This window comes from Pseudozyma hubeiensis, assembly GCF_000403515.1.
Source record: "Pseudozyma hubeiensis SY62 DNA, scaffold: PHS22, whole genome shotgun sequence".
Classification (NCBI taxonomy): domain Eukaryota; kingdom Fungi; phylum Basidiomycota; class Ustilaginomycetes; order Ustilaginales; family Ustilaginaceae; genus Pseudozyma; species Pseudozyma hubeiensis.
The window spans coordinates 404323-417862 of NW_012133804.1; the positions used below are offsets into that span (position 1 = coordinate 404323).

The window sequence follows — 13540 nt, forward strand, 5'->3', positions numbered from 1 at the left end:
TCATCACTAGACTGGACGTGATACGGGTTTGTCGAAGACGCAACTGCTGAGCCGTAGCCCATCGAGGTTGCGGTGGTAGTTTGGCGTGAAGTCACGGTGTGACCGAGAATTGTGTGTGCTAGCTTAGTACCATAGTCGATGCTTTCCGCCTGGTTGGCCGGAAGGGTTGGGCCAAAGTCGGTGGGATGGGTGGTGGTGGGAAGGTCGAGATCGATGTGCCTTGTCCACGGGTCAGGCTGGGTGTGGATGAGGAGCGACAGAGAAGGTGCTCTTGTGGCGACGATCGACTGACGATGACGAGCAGGCTCCTGGTCACAGTGCATAGCGTTCTTGCCATGGCGTCTGAAGACGACTATCGCCATCCACGATGCCAGAACGGCGAAAATGACCTGACTCGAGACGACGATGACCTTGATCCACTCTGCGTTTTTACACGTCGATGTTTGAGGATTCAAAGAAGGACAACCGATCACGATGCTGATCGTCGAGATGGCAGAGACCATCGGCAGAGCTATCAGTGGAAGGACTCTTCGAAACCGTCGATGCCGAGACGGATCGCGCTTGAGGTGAATGCTACCCGCAAGAACGGCAAAGCTGGCCGGCCTGAGAACGACGATTGCTGTCGTGGCGAAGGCTGTGCTTGCGCTATTGAACGCTGTATCCCAGATCGAGCCATGACCTTCTTTGATCCAATGAACGACGAAAAGAGGCGTGATGGCCAACAGCAGAAACGCATCCAGCACGCAAAGCGCTAAGCGAAGCCGCTGCCACTGGCTCAAGCCGACCAACCTCGCCCGCGCAGTTTGCTTTTTTCTACTTCCACCACGAGTCTTGCAGAAGAGGTCGAGGATGACAGCAATCAGCACGACCAGACTAGAGGCGAGGCACAGCAGGATAAGGGCGATGACAAGAGCCGACATGATCGTAGCACGAGAGGAAGGGAGGGGTGAGAAGAGGTGATGGCGGTGTACTCGTTAGAACCAGACCCGATGTCTTGCTGCGCTGAGCAGCGCGCAAGAGATTCACCCACATTGACGACGAAGATCAACAAGCTCGGAGAGGAAGACTTCATTTCATGTGCGCATTCCACTCGCGGCATCACATTCTCCAAAGTCACAAGGACAGCATTGCTCTCGAGGTTGCTTGTCAAGCCTTGTGGCTATTGTGCCTACGGAGCAGGGTTGCCAGTTGAACGTCGAGCAGAATCCTTCCCTGTAGTGGCAGTGATAAACGAGGGACGAACGTATATCGACGCGATACTGGACAGAAGGGCCCGCCGAGAGCGGCAGCAGCTGCCAAGGAGAAGCCGTCGCAACACAGCAGCGCACTGCGAGACGCAGAGAAGGAAGAGAGAAAAGCCTTTCGTGTGCATTTTCCGTGTGTGTCAAGAAAAGCTTGCGAGACGCGTGTTTTGAGTGCGCAGCGTGCCGGCCGACAGGATCGGCAGAACAACACACCAACACTCCCACGCAACGCAAACACGCGCCCGCCGTCGTGCTTCTGCTTCCGCTGCGCACAAGCCCTTTCTTTTTCCACCGTTCTCTGCACCGCGGTGAGTGTGTGAGTGTGTTTTTTCACATTCCAACTCGATCCTCCTCCCATCCCTCGTTTCTTCCACATCACCATCACCTTCATCCAACCCGCGGCGACCATCTTCTCGTATCGTTGCACATCATGGGTGAATCACGCACAGAACTGATCCAATGGATCAACACCCTCCTCTCCCTCTCCTACACCAAAATCGAACAACTCGGCTCCGGCGCCGCGTACGCCCAGATCATCGATTCCATCTTCTACAACGTTCCCCTCGCCAAAATCAAGTTCGATGCCAAACACGACTACGAGTACATCAACAACTTCAAGGTGCTCCAAGAGACGTTCAAGCGGAATCGGATCGATAAGCCGATTCCGGTGGACAGGTTGATTCGATGCAAGATGCAGGACAACTTGGAGTTTGCGCAGTGGTTGAAGCGGTACTGGGATCAGAATTTCAGCGGGGAGCTGTACGATGCGGAGGGGAGGAGGGTTGGGGTGGGTGCACAGCCGCCGCCGTTGGTGGGGAGTGTCAGCGTGGGAGCTGCGAGGACGACCAGGGCTGCTCCACCAGCAGCGGCAGCGGCGGCGGCGAGCAGAGCACCCGCGGCGAGAAACGCTCCCGTTCAAGCAGCAAGACGTCCAGCACCCGGCGCTGCGAGGAGTGCACCACAACAAGCGCAAGCAGCCGCGGTACCCAACGAAACCATCCAGGCCCTCACAGCTCAGATGGACGACATGAAGGTTTCCGTCGACTCGTTGGAAAAGGAACGCGACTTCTACTTTGCCAAGTTGAGAGACATCGAGATTCTCGTCCAGGAGAGATTGGGTTTGTTGGCCGAACAGTTCCCCGTGCCCAGCGAGGAGGAAGACCCGGAAGGCTTGCACGTGGGCACCGAGGAGCAGGAGAGTCTCAAGCAGATCCAGGCCATCTTGTATTCTACCGAGGAAGGCTTCGAGGTTCCCGAGGGTGAGGCGTTGGAAGGCGAGGAGGCGTTGGTCGGCGGAGAGGAGGACGAGATGTTTTGAAGAACCGCGGTCGGGTCAAATTTATTGTACAGCAATGCCAAGATGAAGCTTTTCTCGGAGTGTCGTTGGCGTGCTTTTCGAGGTACCGGATCTGCGGGTCGGCTGGCTCTCTGCGCAGGGCGACAAAGAGTGTCAAGGCGTGCAAGGCTGAACACGAGTGTCAGCCCACACAAATTGGACATCGCTGACAAGGGCGATCGTGTATCCAACGATCTTCGATTGCATCCCGCGAGCTACACTGTCGTTCAAAACCCAAACACAGATTCGGAGACGGTGATTTTCCCGCCCCCCGTATCGTCTACAGGTAGTCGCAACGTCACCACCGAAAGCACATCTGACAACGCGCGCTACACATCGAGAGAACCCAGCACAAATTTCTTCCTGCATTGCAAAACCCGCAGTTCCAACAAGGCCAGAGTCTTTAGCATGAGACCTAGCGTGCATACCCATCAGCAAGACTTTCCGCGCCCATACGGGTCGAAAAACCCCGCCTGTTCACCAATCGAGACCACACTATCAGGGCACGAAAGAAACAAGAATTTGGAAAAAGCTGCTGCATTGATTAGCCCAAAAATGAAACGGCAAGGTCATCGACTACCTCTGGTGTTGGTGATGTTGCTGGTGGTGAGGGATCTGACGTCCATCCTGCTGTTCCTGCGGGTGTGTTCTCCGACGCTGTCCTGGAGGTCTTGTTTCGTGGGGTCATTCGGTGAGGTGGGGCGGTTGGGCTCGGTCTGTTGTACCGACTCGAAGCGTCGGCTGTTCAGCGGGGACCCCACACGTACCGCCACATGCTCGATCGCAACCTCTTGCCACCTCTCTCCCGGATCAACCGGTGTCGACTCACTCCTCCCGCGCCTACTACCCTCCACGTGGTACGGCGAGTACCTCCCGCTCGGTGGGGAAACGCGTCTCAAATCCACCGGCTGATGGCGCAGCAGTCGTTGCTGTGCATACCTCCATTCCGCCGTCAAATCGTTCCGGACGTGTCGAAGATCCGAGTCTTTCCATTGAACTGTACCTCCTGACAGCGTAGCGCTGCGATCGCGTCGAACTCCACTCTGAAGAGCGAAAGTCTGGTGCATCGGTGGTGGTGGTAGGGATGGTCGTGGGTAAGGACGGTAAACATGGGTGTTGTGGGGTGGAATACTGAAGCTTTCCTTTTGGCTGTTGATGGTGGGAGTGGTGAGGATGGTTCTTGTGCTAGGAGCTGTGAGAGGTGAAGGGAAAAACGTTCGGGCGGAGGAGATGCTTTCCAGATGAGTAGCGCTACCTGGACCTGTATAGGTCGGAGTCGACGCAGTCGCGGGTGTATGCGAGTCCGAGGTGGAAGAGTGCGATCTCAACCTCGGCACGTTGATCCGCAACGATGCTGCCGAACGAGATGCTCGAATACGCGAATCTCTCTCTCCCATCTCCATCCATCCAAGCCCACGCGACGCCGCGGCAGCAGCAGCATCCCTACCCCACTCACGATCCCGTTCCGCTCCCGGATGCATCTCGTAGTACTCCCTCGCCGACGACCCACGTTCGAGCTCGCGGATGGCAGCTTTGCTCTCCTCCTCCTCCGCAGCAGATGGGTTGAGCGCCAACCGTATCGTATGGCGTCTCCAGGCGCGAGTACGTTCGTCCTCGTTGGCGGAAAATCGCGTCTTGCCCGTGGAGCGAAGCTGATCCTGAATGTGGTCGAGCGACAGCTGTGCGGAGGAGCATGGCGGGTAGGTGGAGAGCAGCGATTGGACGGACTCCATCATTCGTTTTTTCCCCACTTGACGTCTGTTTTGAAACCAGACCTAGCGACGCAAGGAGGAATGAAGAGGTCAGTCAGAGGCAAGATCGCGGAAGGGCGAGAGACAAGAACAAAACGCACTTGGACTTTTCGCGGGGATACACCGAGTTGGAAGGCGGCTGCCTCGCGCAATTGGGTGGATGGGAAGTGGGTCTGTTCGCATGCCGAGATGAAGAGCAGATGCAATTGTTAGCTCCATGAATCGGTGGGATTTCGCGGAAAGAGCGTGCGCTGATGAAGTCTTTCATTTGACCTATGAAATCCTGGCGATGAAGTGGGGCCACTTCGGCACAAGTTAGGCTCGCCAACAAGAGCAGATTCTCCTCAGAACCCTTGTCAAACTCACCTTGTCAAGAATCTTGTACAGCACCTTGGACTGTTCCAACGAGAGCAACCTTCGACTCCGATTGTTCGAATTGCGCTTGCCATTCATATTTCCCTCTGCAGCACCACCTTTGCCAGCGACGGAGCTCGCGGCCGAACCACGTTTGTCGCGCTTCTCGGCGTTGCTCGCTGCACCCTCGACGGAAGAAGGAGCTGCATCGGACCAATTTTCGTCGTCGTCGGCTTCGTCACACAGTAGCATGTCTTCGTCGCTGAAGGACAGGCTGATTTCGTCTTCTTGCTTAGCTGCCAGCGTCAGAGCATGGATTCCGGTGGTAGAAGAAGACGACGACGCCGTTTGGGTCGATGATGTCACACGGCTGTTGAAGCTCGGTGGCAATGGCGATGCCGACATCGACTGTCGAGGTAGAGGATGCTGGGCTTGACGTTGGTAACGATCGTGTTGGTGGTGAGTATGTAGGTGGTAGTGGAACAAAGAGGAGGGAGGATTGTTTGGAAGAGCAAGTGTCGGAGTATCGTCGTCAGACCGAAGATGTATAGGAGGCAGACGAACCGAAGCAGCCGCTGCGGTGGAGGTGGGCGGAACGTTGGTCATTCTCGATTGGCTGCGGCAGACCAGAGGCTGTAGGTGTGCAACGAGCATGAGGTTCCTACGAGTCTGGCTCTCATCGACCTTGGATATGGAGAGCAGCAGAGCAGAACGTGCGATGGTAAGAGCGCAAATCCTGCGGTATATATGGCTAGGTTTGGTTGCGAATTGCAACACAGCAAGTTGCTTTCTGCAAGACAGAGTGTGGCCGTCAGAGAAGGTATCGGCGGTATATACACGAGGTAGCGTGGGAAATGCGTCGACGTGCGGACCTCGTGTTGAATGACAAGGCGTACACCAACTGATGTGCAGGAATCCAGAGTACGCTCGGGCCCAAGCTTGGCGCAAAATGAGGACCACCAAATATCGTGTGTTTGGGCAAGATCGAGTCGATATTATTGAGCTCGAGCTGACGGGAATGAGCCGGTCAGATAAGTAAGTGAATGGATGTCAAGCTGCAGCGGTAGAGGAGAAAGATGAAGCCCAAGGGAGCGGTTCGAGGCAGCGGGTAAACGATCAATGCTCGGCTCAATCGTGTGATGGAACGAAGGCAACCATGTCAACCGAGGCCAGAGCGTGGGGAAAAGGAATGAAAAAGTCAAACCAACGGTGCAGCGGGAGCTAGCGTGCTTGCAGATCAAACCGGTGATGGACCCAACAAAGGAGGCGCCAATGGAAGAATGAAGATAGAGAGATGCTCGTCTTGACAGGGGCGTGGGAAATTGATGAATCCGAGTGGCAGCAGCAGCAGCAACGGCGGCCCTCGATGGCGACGTGAAGCGATCCAAGCGCTGATTGGGAATTCAACCAGAGCGATCCGAGAGTGAGTCGCCGGGAACCTCAAATAACCGAGGTGGAAGGAGCACCCGGATTCAGCGAGACGGGGCAAGTCGAGAGGGACAAAGGATGACGGTCAAGATGGTGGTTGATGGTGATGCCGTAGAGAAAGAAGACAGCGTCTCGTTGCTGAACGTGACAAATGAAAAGCCAGGCGAGGGGGCAATGAAGCTCAAACTCAACAAGGGCGCATGTCCATGATGAATTCCCCATTCAATCACCTCTACCACAATCCAGCACCCTTCTTGCTTCATTCGAGAGATTGTCAGCAAACGAGATGAAGTGAAACAAAGCTTGACGTTGCCGTATGCTTGAGCTTAAAACTCACAAGTGGCGCACAGCCCGAGGAAGGGGGGCAGATAGGGGAGGCAACATGCATGCAGATGAAGTCTTTTGTTTTCCATCGGTCAACGCTGACATGCTGCGTGACTTTGAACGGCCGACACCATGGATCGCTCACTTGCTCGAGCGGAAGGCGGTGCAAAAGTTGATGTGATGGACACCAGCGCGTGTGACTCACACCCGTCTGTCATACGACTAGCGGTTAGCTGGAAAGCGGGCATCAGGTCAGCGCTTCAATGCAGAGGGTACCCATTGCTTCGGTGGTTCGGTCTTTGATGGTCTGTGTGTGTCTGTGTGCATGGAAAAGAGAAGGCATCAAAGCGGGCCGGCTAGCCGATTGGAAGGCGATACGCTCATCAATGTCGAGTTGCGCACAAATTGCACGACGAAAGGGAGCGTGTCATGAGCGCGATCATCGTTGCACATACCTCCAAGATCGTCCTGCACTCATGGCAAGTACGCGCCCATTGTTCTCTCGTTGTTGCCGTGCATGAATCACCATGCAAAGCATATGGAAAAACTCAGATCTTTATCGGCTTCCCATTGTTCTTTGCTTCCCATCGGTGATCACCATCCCGAATCCGTCGTGGTTTTTTCAAATGTAAAGGTCCTTTTTCCTCGTTGCCGACAAGCCCTTTTTTCAAGGCGTGCGGCGAATGCAATCCAAGAGGTCACGACAACACCGGTCTGATCGTGCTCGAACAATAGGCGCGGGACTGACAGATCGGTCACACGGGCCCTGATGGAAGATTCCCGACGCTTCTGCAATCGTGTTGGTGGCGCGAGTGGGTATTTGACATGTTCTCGGATGCGCATACATTGATGCGGCTTCGAAATACCACGCTTTGACCTCGTTTCGATTGAACTCCGCTTGCGTACTGACCTTGAACATTCTACCGCGGCTCCTCCTCTCGTATTCGAACACCAGTATAGCTCGCACGGCAACAGAGCTGGGTGGATGAACCGACGGTTCACTGCTCAGGACCGAGCGTCCCCACATACACAGGTGCACGGTCATGCTGAAGGCATCGATGACACCAGTGCCGTTCTAGTGGGACTAGAGGGCATAAGGAGTCGCCGGTCTAGCAGCGAACCGATCAGTTTGCGGCTCGGCAAATACGCATGTGATTGGTGTTCTGAGATCGGCATTGTCATCTCGCAAAGTCTTGGTCTCGTTGTCATTCGGCAACTGGCAAAAAGACAAAAAGGCAAACGCCATAATGAAAGGAACACGCTCGTATGCATGCAGCTATGCATGAGTTACCCGCCAACCGCTCGATACGCATTGCCTCAAGTATCCAGCAGTGACGGTCGTGTGATATTCAGCTGCTCAAATCTCGGTTACAGTGAGGCAATGCAACGGTGGTGTATGTTACCCCTTTGTGTGAGGTGTGCAAAGCTTTGGAAGGATGCAAAACCGGTCGTCGCATACACGCAAGAAAAAGGGGGAGGTGCTTATCCGACAAGCTGCAACCCCAACCCACCATGCCGTTGTACATTGCATGCTGCAAAGAAAACCGGCTTCCACGTGAAAGAAGCGAACACACACAAAGGGGGGGCTCGAGCTACGTTGTTTCTGCAACGGCATGCATGACATGCTGCATCCGAGCTACACATCCACCCACCAGAGAACAATAAAGCTGCGAAACGGATGCGAAAAAGACATGCTGATCGAGCGATACGCTTCCCGGCTCGAATCCCGATGCGGAGGACGACTTGCGAGTCGAGAAGGATGAGAGACGATGATTGGACGGGAGCCTTTTCTTTTGTTTGCACAAAGGGACATGTTGCATATGCATGAAATTTCATAAACGAGAAGGATTCCAACCCGAAGATCCGGCACACGCTCATTCCCGACGTGCAAGTTGTCGATGACGGCAAGAATCGGCCCGCCGGCCACGTCTGCGCCATCGATACCATTGGCGTATCGAATACTCCCGGATATTGGATCGGATGGAGCATCTCATCGAACAGGATTCACAAGCCGATGCTAGGAAGAACAATGTGAATGCGAATCTAAACTGCAAATTGCTATGGACAAGGGAACGATGCTGTATTTGACAAGAATATTTCGAGAAATGCTAAAGTGGATGCAAAAGGGATGTATACATCGTAAACCAGCGATGCTTTGTACTACTCGTTCGACACCATTCGTGTCATCCTCAAACCTCCGCCGACCCTGATCTCCGTGAGAGAATCGATGGCATCAACGTCGGCGTCCTGACTCCGTTCCTTGCCCTTGGTATCGAGTCTCGTCACGGACATTGCTGGGGTGGAAGGGTAGGTGGGAGGGTTCGACTCGGGACTCTTCTCGGGAGTCTGTTCGGGGACTTCCTCGTCTCTGAATCGGTGGTACATGGTATCGATCACCCTATCCTCGTCCTTACCCTCGGTCATGATATCCCCCCTCACCACCGCTCGGATGTGCATGCCTGCTACACCGACGAACGTCGCCAACAACCATCCCACTATAACCTGCGACAGAACATCCAAGGCTTTGCTTCCCAGTTCATCCGCCAGCGCATCCGTGGCAAGGGCGAAGCCGGTGACGGGGAAAACGCTGGCCCACCAAGCGAGGATGAATTCGAACTCGTTTCTCAACTGCTTGTCGAGCAGTACGTCGACCAGCGAGGCGAGGGTGAATAAGTAAAACCAAGCCGATAGACTCCACAGAAAGACGCTGGAAGCGATGGCGATTGTCCGCAGGACCTGCGGAGCGTAGGCGGGGAGGGTTTCGGGAAGGAAGTGCGGTGATTCGTCCGACAACCCGAGCAGGCAGATGATGGTGAAAGCCGGCGGACCAGTGTTCATGAACAACCCGATCCTCGCCTTCGCCGGTGGAAACCCGCTGACCATCAACCTCAACAGCAACACCGAGTACATCATCACCGACACCGTAAATCCCAGTCCTTGACAGGTCATGCCTACAAACGCCATCACCCTCATCCCGGCAGACTCGCGTTGCAACGGCAGGATGACCGACGCGATCGTTCCACACAGCATGAGCGGAAAGATCGGCAACACCCATGCCGGGTTCATGTGATGCAGACTCTGCTCCTTCCTCCTAAACAGAGCCGTGTAGCATACTAAACTCACCACCAGACTCAACACGAAGTACACCCAAAAGAACACCAACAACAACACCCCCCACCCCGCTCTCGCTTCCTGACCAACGACGTTGAAGATTCCGATAATGACCGTGGCGCAGGCGAGAAGCGAGGTGGGGACGAAACAGCACTCGATCGGGTGCGAGAGTGTGTAGCTGAGCGAGGCGCCGGTGAAGCTGTATCGGACGAATTGGAGCGAAATGAGGAGGAGGAGGTAGACGATGTTGAGCAGGAAGAGCGAGCTTCCGAGGTAGTACAAGGGAGTCGAGTCGACGATGCGCGACATGAGGAGGTTGGCGATCCCGCCGAGAGACATGGACGAGGTGAACCATGCGAACGTCATGTGTTCTAGGCGCGAGATCAGGCGGGTTTTGACCGATGATGGCGGTGATGATGATGGCATGGTTGCGAGTGTGGTGCGCAGAGGTGAAGGATGATGGAAGTTGGTAGATGATAGAAGTGAGGGTCAACAAGACAGCTGGAAAGGAATTGTCGATGGTCCGATATGTGTATAAGGAATGATTCGGATGAGATGAGGGGGGGATGCGTAAGATGTGGGTGCTCGTCCGATCCAGCATCACGTATATACACTTCTCCAGCGTCACCCTCATGAAGGGGAGGAGCGCACGCCCCTCAGCCTCTCGTTCAATCCTTTCGCACAGGCCCCTGCCAGAACACAGCCCCGACACCCTAAGCGCCGGCATCACAGCCCGCTGCAGCCCAAATCACACCTGTCACCCACACTATCTTGGGCTATCACCGGAAAACCCTGACAGCTGGTGTGTACGTACTGGGTATGCCAAGCAGCGTTAAAGAACAGCCTTTTTCGGAAAGGGATTGCGTTTCCGAGGGAGCGGAATGTATGACAGGTTGAACTTGCAGTTCTTGGCAGCCTGCTGTTTGATTCGCATGAAAACAAGCTTGAGGCAACCCAGCCGTACTCTCATTGTAAGACAAGGGGTTTGAGATTCCACTGTGGCAAGAGCCAGAGAAGTGGGCTTTGATAGTACGGCTGGTCAAGTTGATAGCACGCTGCCAAGTCAGACTTCCTTGCAGTAGTCTGAGCAAGCACGGTGTCAGTCACACTAGCATGGAAACGTTTTTGTCCGCAGTGCCACACTATCGCAGTTGACACACAACCGAACCTGCCACAACTGCGCTCTTCTCGACTGCACCTGAATGGCTGCTGATATCAATGACGCTCATTTCACCGTACAGATAACAATACACTCTCAGAACTCGGGAAGCAAGCAACGGAGTGCGAAACCTCGGTGTCTTGTATTCGAACAGAAGATGGTGGGTGTTGCGTCACCAAAATGGAAGCCCAAGTTTGCCGACGGCATGATCATTGCAGTAGAATGATGTGCTTCTCCGGCGTCTGAAGCGAGAGGAAAAAGTCTCCGACCAGGGCTGATGATGTTCGTTCTTGGCATTGGCTGCTACTGTACGCTGTTCAGAGGTGGAATGCCAAGAAGCGCACTAAAAAGTCGCACTAAACTACCGATAAGCATCTCGGCGTTACGAAACAGCCAAAAGTTAAAAAGACTCGGCGATTTTTTAGAGGGGGTTTTTTCTTCTTGACAGTTGGCCGCCGTTGGCTCGCTTAGGTAATTCTCCGTACAAGATTTATGGGACGATATGGCAAGATAACTTTGCGAGAAAGACGATGTTGGCGTGGGGCAGGTGGGCTATCGTTGGTAAGATAACAAGGTGGGACAGAAGACGGGGATGGTGTCATCGGATCGATAGACTAGCGCATCGCTTTCAACTCTGGACGCTACCGTGAGGGTTGGTCTGGGTTTCAGCGTTAGTGTGCGCTTGGCAGGCAGGCTGGATAGCGAGCAGGGCTCTAGACGGAGGATGTTTGAGGCAGAAATTCACTGTTCGGTTTGTTGAGGTCTAACATACCTGTAACGCCCCTAATGAAGCAGTCTAACACGTCTGGAAAATTATTTCTCGTCGAGAAGAAATCGATAAAAGGCTGCATCGCAAGTTGATTGCCCCACCATCAAGCCCAAAAAGATCGAGCATCAAGGCTCTCTCGTGCTGTCGTCTGTATCGCACTCGACACACACGTCACGCTGTTCAAACCATCGCCTCTGCTTCACGATCCTCCAACGATACGATTGCTGATCTGCTACGACTCGCCATTCTCCATGAGGTAAGGGGCAAAAGTGGAAAAAGTGTTTTGCTATAGAACCGCGATGAGGAGCCATTGACCTTCCCAAATCTGAGTGTTGCATAGCAACGACTCACAAAGTGTTGATCTCATCTCGACCAACCGACGGCGAGCGATACGCTGCACACGCGCGTATATCGCCATCGGGTGATAAATCGGGTTCGCTGAAACGAAGCCCAAAATCTGACCTGCCATCTTTTGATATGCACAGCGAGGTTGAAACCGAGTGGGGTAAAGTCCCATTTCTGGCAAGCGAGGCACAGACCGGGTTACAGCAGCAGGGCAGCAGCACTCAAGCGGAAAGATCCACACTAAGGTACTACACTCAACTCGAGACGCGCACCCACGCGCTTAGTTTTGGGCTGCCCTTTCCCCAAACTGCTGCCGGAAAATCAGCGCATTTCTTCTCAGATGGGCAATTGTCAACCGTGCGTTGGTTGGCTTGCTCAACACACACAAGCAGCCGAACGAGAACGGGGAGATTTCCACGCACATATTCTCGCCGAAAGGACCCTTCATTTGGATCTTCGTCGCTACCATCACCACTCTCCTTGCTTCACCTCTCCACCATCGAAACCGAGTACGACGTCGAAACTCATACGGTCACCCTTTTTCTTCCCAAGCACACCCCTCGATCCCCAGTGATACCCGCTTACAAACATGGCGCCGCAACAAAAAGGTTTCTCATGGTCCAACATTGCCGTTGGTTCCATCATGAACATTGTCGAGGTGCGTATATGCTTATGTTCAACATTGTCTTTCCTTTAATCGTTGTATATGCTGACATATGCGTTGTACCCTCTCTTTTTTCGTTTTGCGCAGGTGACGACGCTCGGTCAGCCGCTGGAAGTGGTCAAGACGCAGATGGCGTCCAACCGACAGCAGACCATGATGCAGGCGCTCAAGACCGTCTCCTCTCGAGGTGGTATCCTCGGCTTCTACCAGGGACTGATTCCATGGGCGTGGATCGAAGCCTCAACCAAGGGAGCCGTGTTGCTCTTCACTGCTGCTGAAGTGGAAAAGGTTGCTAAAAACGCAGGGTTCTCCTCTGGATCTGCTGGATTGCTGGGTGGAATGACGGGAGGTATCGCTCAAGCCTACGCCACCATGGGTTTCTGCACCTGCATGAAGACCGCCGAGATCACGCGTCACAAGCAAGCCGAAGCCGGCATCAAACCTCCCTCCACCTGGGCCGTTTTCGCCGACATCTACCGCCGCGAAGGCATCAAAGGCATCAACAAGGGAGTCAATGCCGTCGCCGTTCGTCAATGCACCAACTGGGGTTCGCGTATGGGTTTCGCCCGTCTCGCCGAAACCCCCATCCGCTCCCTCTCCGGTAAGACTGAAAAGGACAAACTCAACGCCGTCGAACGCATCGCCTGCAGCAGCATCGGTGGCGCCCTAGCTACGTGGAACCAACCCATCGAAGTCATCCGAGTCGAAATGCAAAGCATGGCAAAGGCTACCCCGGGAAGCAACAGACCAGAAAAACTCACCATCGGTAACACCTTCGCCTACATCTACAAGGAAAACGGCCTCAAGGGCCTCTACAGAGGCGTCACCCCGAGAGTGTTTTTGGGTGTTTGGCAGACCATCTGCATGGTCAGCTTTGCGGATTACGTTAGGGAGTTCATCGGTTCCAAGTAGACGACAACAAGGGTGTAGATATTTTCCATACACAGCCAAGGTCAAACTTTTTGCTTTCACAGACAAGAGGTTGCAGAACGGAAGAAAGGGTCACCAGTCGTACGATCAAAATCCAGAATACATGTTCTCATTGCTCGCTTTCC

At 54.2% G+C, this 13540-nt stretch overlaps 6 protein-coding genes across 6 annotated transcripts; 4 read left to right on the plus strand and 2 right to left on the minus strand.

Moving 5' to 3' along the window:
- Positions 1-293: 293 nt before the first annotated feature.
- Positions 294-755, plus strand: PHSY_002297 (ATP-dependent protease La; the record flags this gene model as incomplete). Its single annotated transcript, XM_012332921.1, has 1 exon — positions 294-755. The coding sequence occupies one exon, from the start codon at positions 294-296 to the stop codon at positions 753-755; it is 462 nt and encodes a 153-aa protein (XP_012188311.1).
- A 234-nt stretch (positions 756-989) lies between these two features.
- On the plus strand, positions 990-1415 carry PHSY_002298 (toxin synthetase; the record flags this gene model as incomplete). Its single annotated transcript, XM_012332922.1, has 1 exon — positions 990-1415. One exon carries the CDS (start codon positions 990-992, stop codon positions 1413-1415), a length of 426 nt encoding a protein of 141 aa, XP_012188312.1.
- A 259-nt stretch (positions 1416-1674) lies between these two features.
- On the plus strand, positions 1675-2562 carry PHSY_002299 (hypothetical protein; the record flags this gene model as incomplete). The annotated part of the gene is made up of 1 exon (XM_012332923.1): positions 1675-2562. The coding sequence occupies one exon, from the start codon at positions 1675-1677 to the stop codon at positions 2560-2562; it is 888 nt and encodes a 295-aa protein (XP_012188313.1).
- Positions 2563-3149: 587 nt separating this feature from the next.
- PHSY_002300 (actin) lies at positions 3150-7963 on the minus strand (the record flags this gene model as incomplete). Its single annotated transcript, XM_012332924.1, has 5 exons — positions 3150-4355; positions 4698-5475; positions 5558-5694; positions 7348-7512; positions 7949-7963. The coding sequence occupies 5 exons, from the start codon at positions 7961-7963 to the stop codon at positions 3150-3152; spliced, it is 2301 nt and encodes a 766-aa protein (XP_012188314.1).
- Positions 7964-8597: 634 nt separating this feature from the next.
- Positions 8598-9974, minus strand: PHSY_002301 (predicted membrane transporter; the record flags this gene model as incomplete). The annotated part of the gene is made up of 1 exon (XM_012332925.1): positions 8598-9974. The coding sequence occupies one exon, from the start codon at positions 9972-9974 to the stop codon at positions 8598-8600; it is 1377 nt and encodes a 458-aa protein (XP_012188315.1).
- Positions 9975-12410: 2436 nt separating this feature from the next.
- On the plus strand, positions 12411-13397 carry PHSY_002302 (hypothetical protein; the record flags this gene model as incomplete). Its single annotated transcript, XM_012332926.1, has 2 exons — positions 12411-12479; positions 12573-13397. The coding sequence occupies 2 exons, from the start codon at positions 12411-12413 to the stop codon at positions 13395-13397; spliced, it is 894 nt and encodes a 297-aa protein (XP_012188316.1).
- Between the last annotated feature and the right edge of the window lie 143 nt (positions 13398-13540).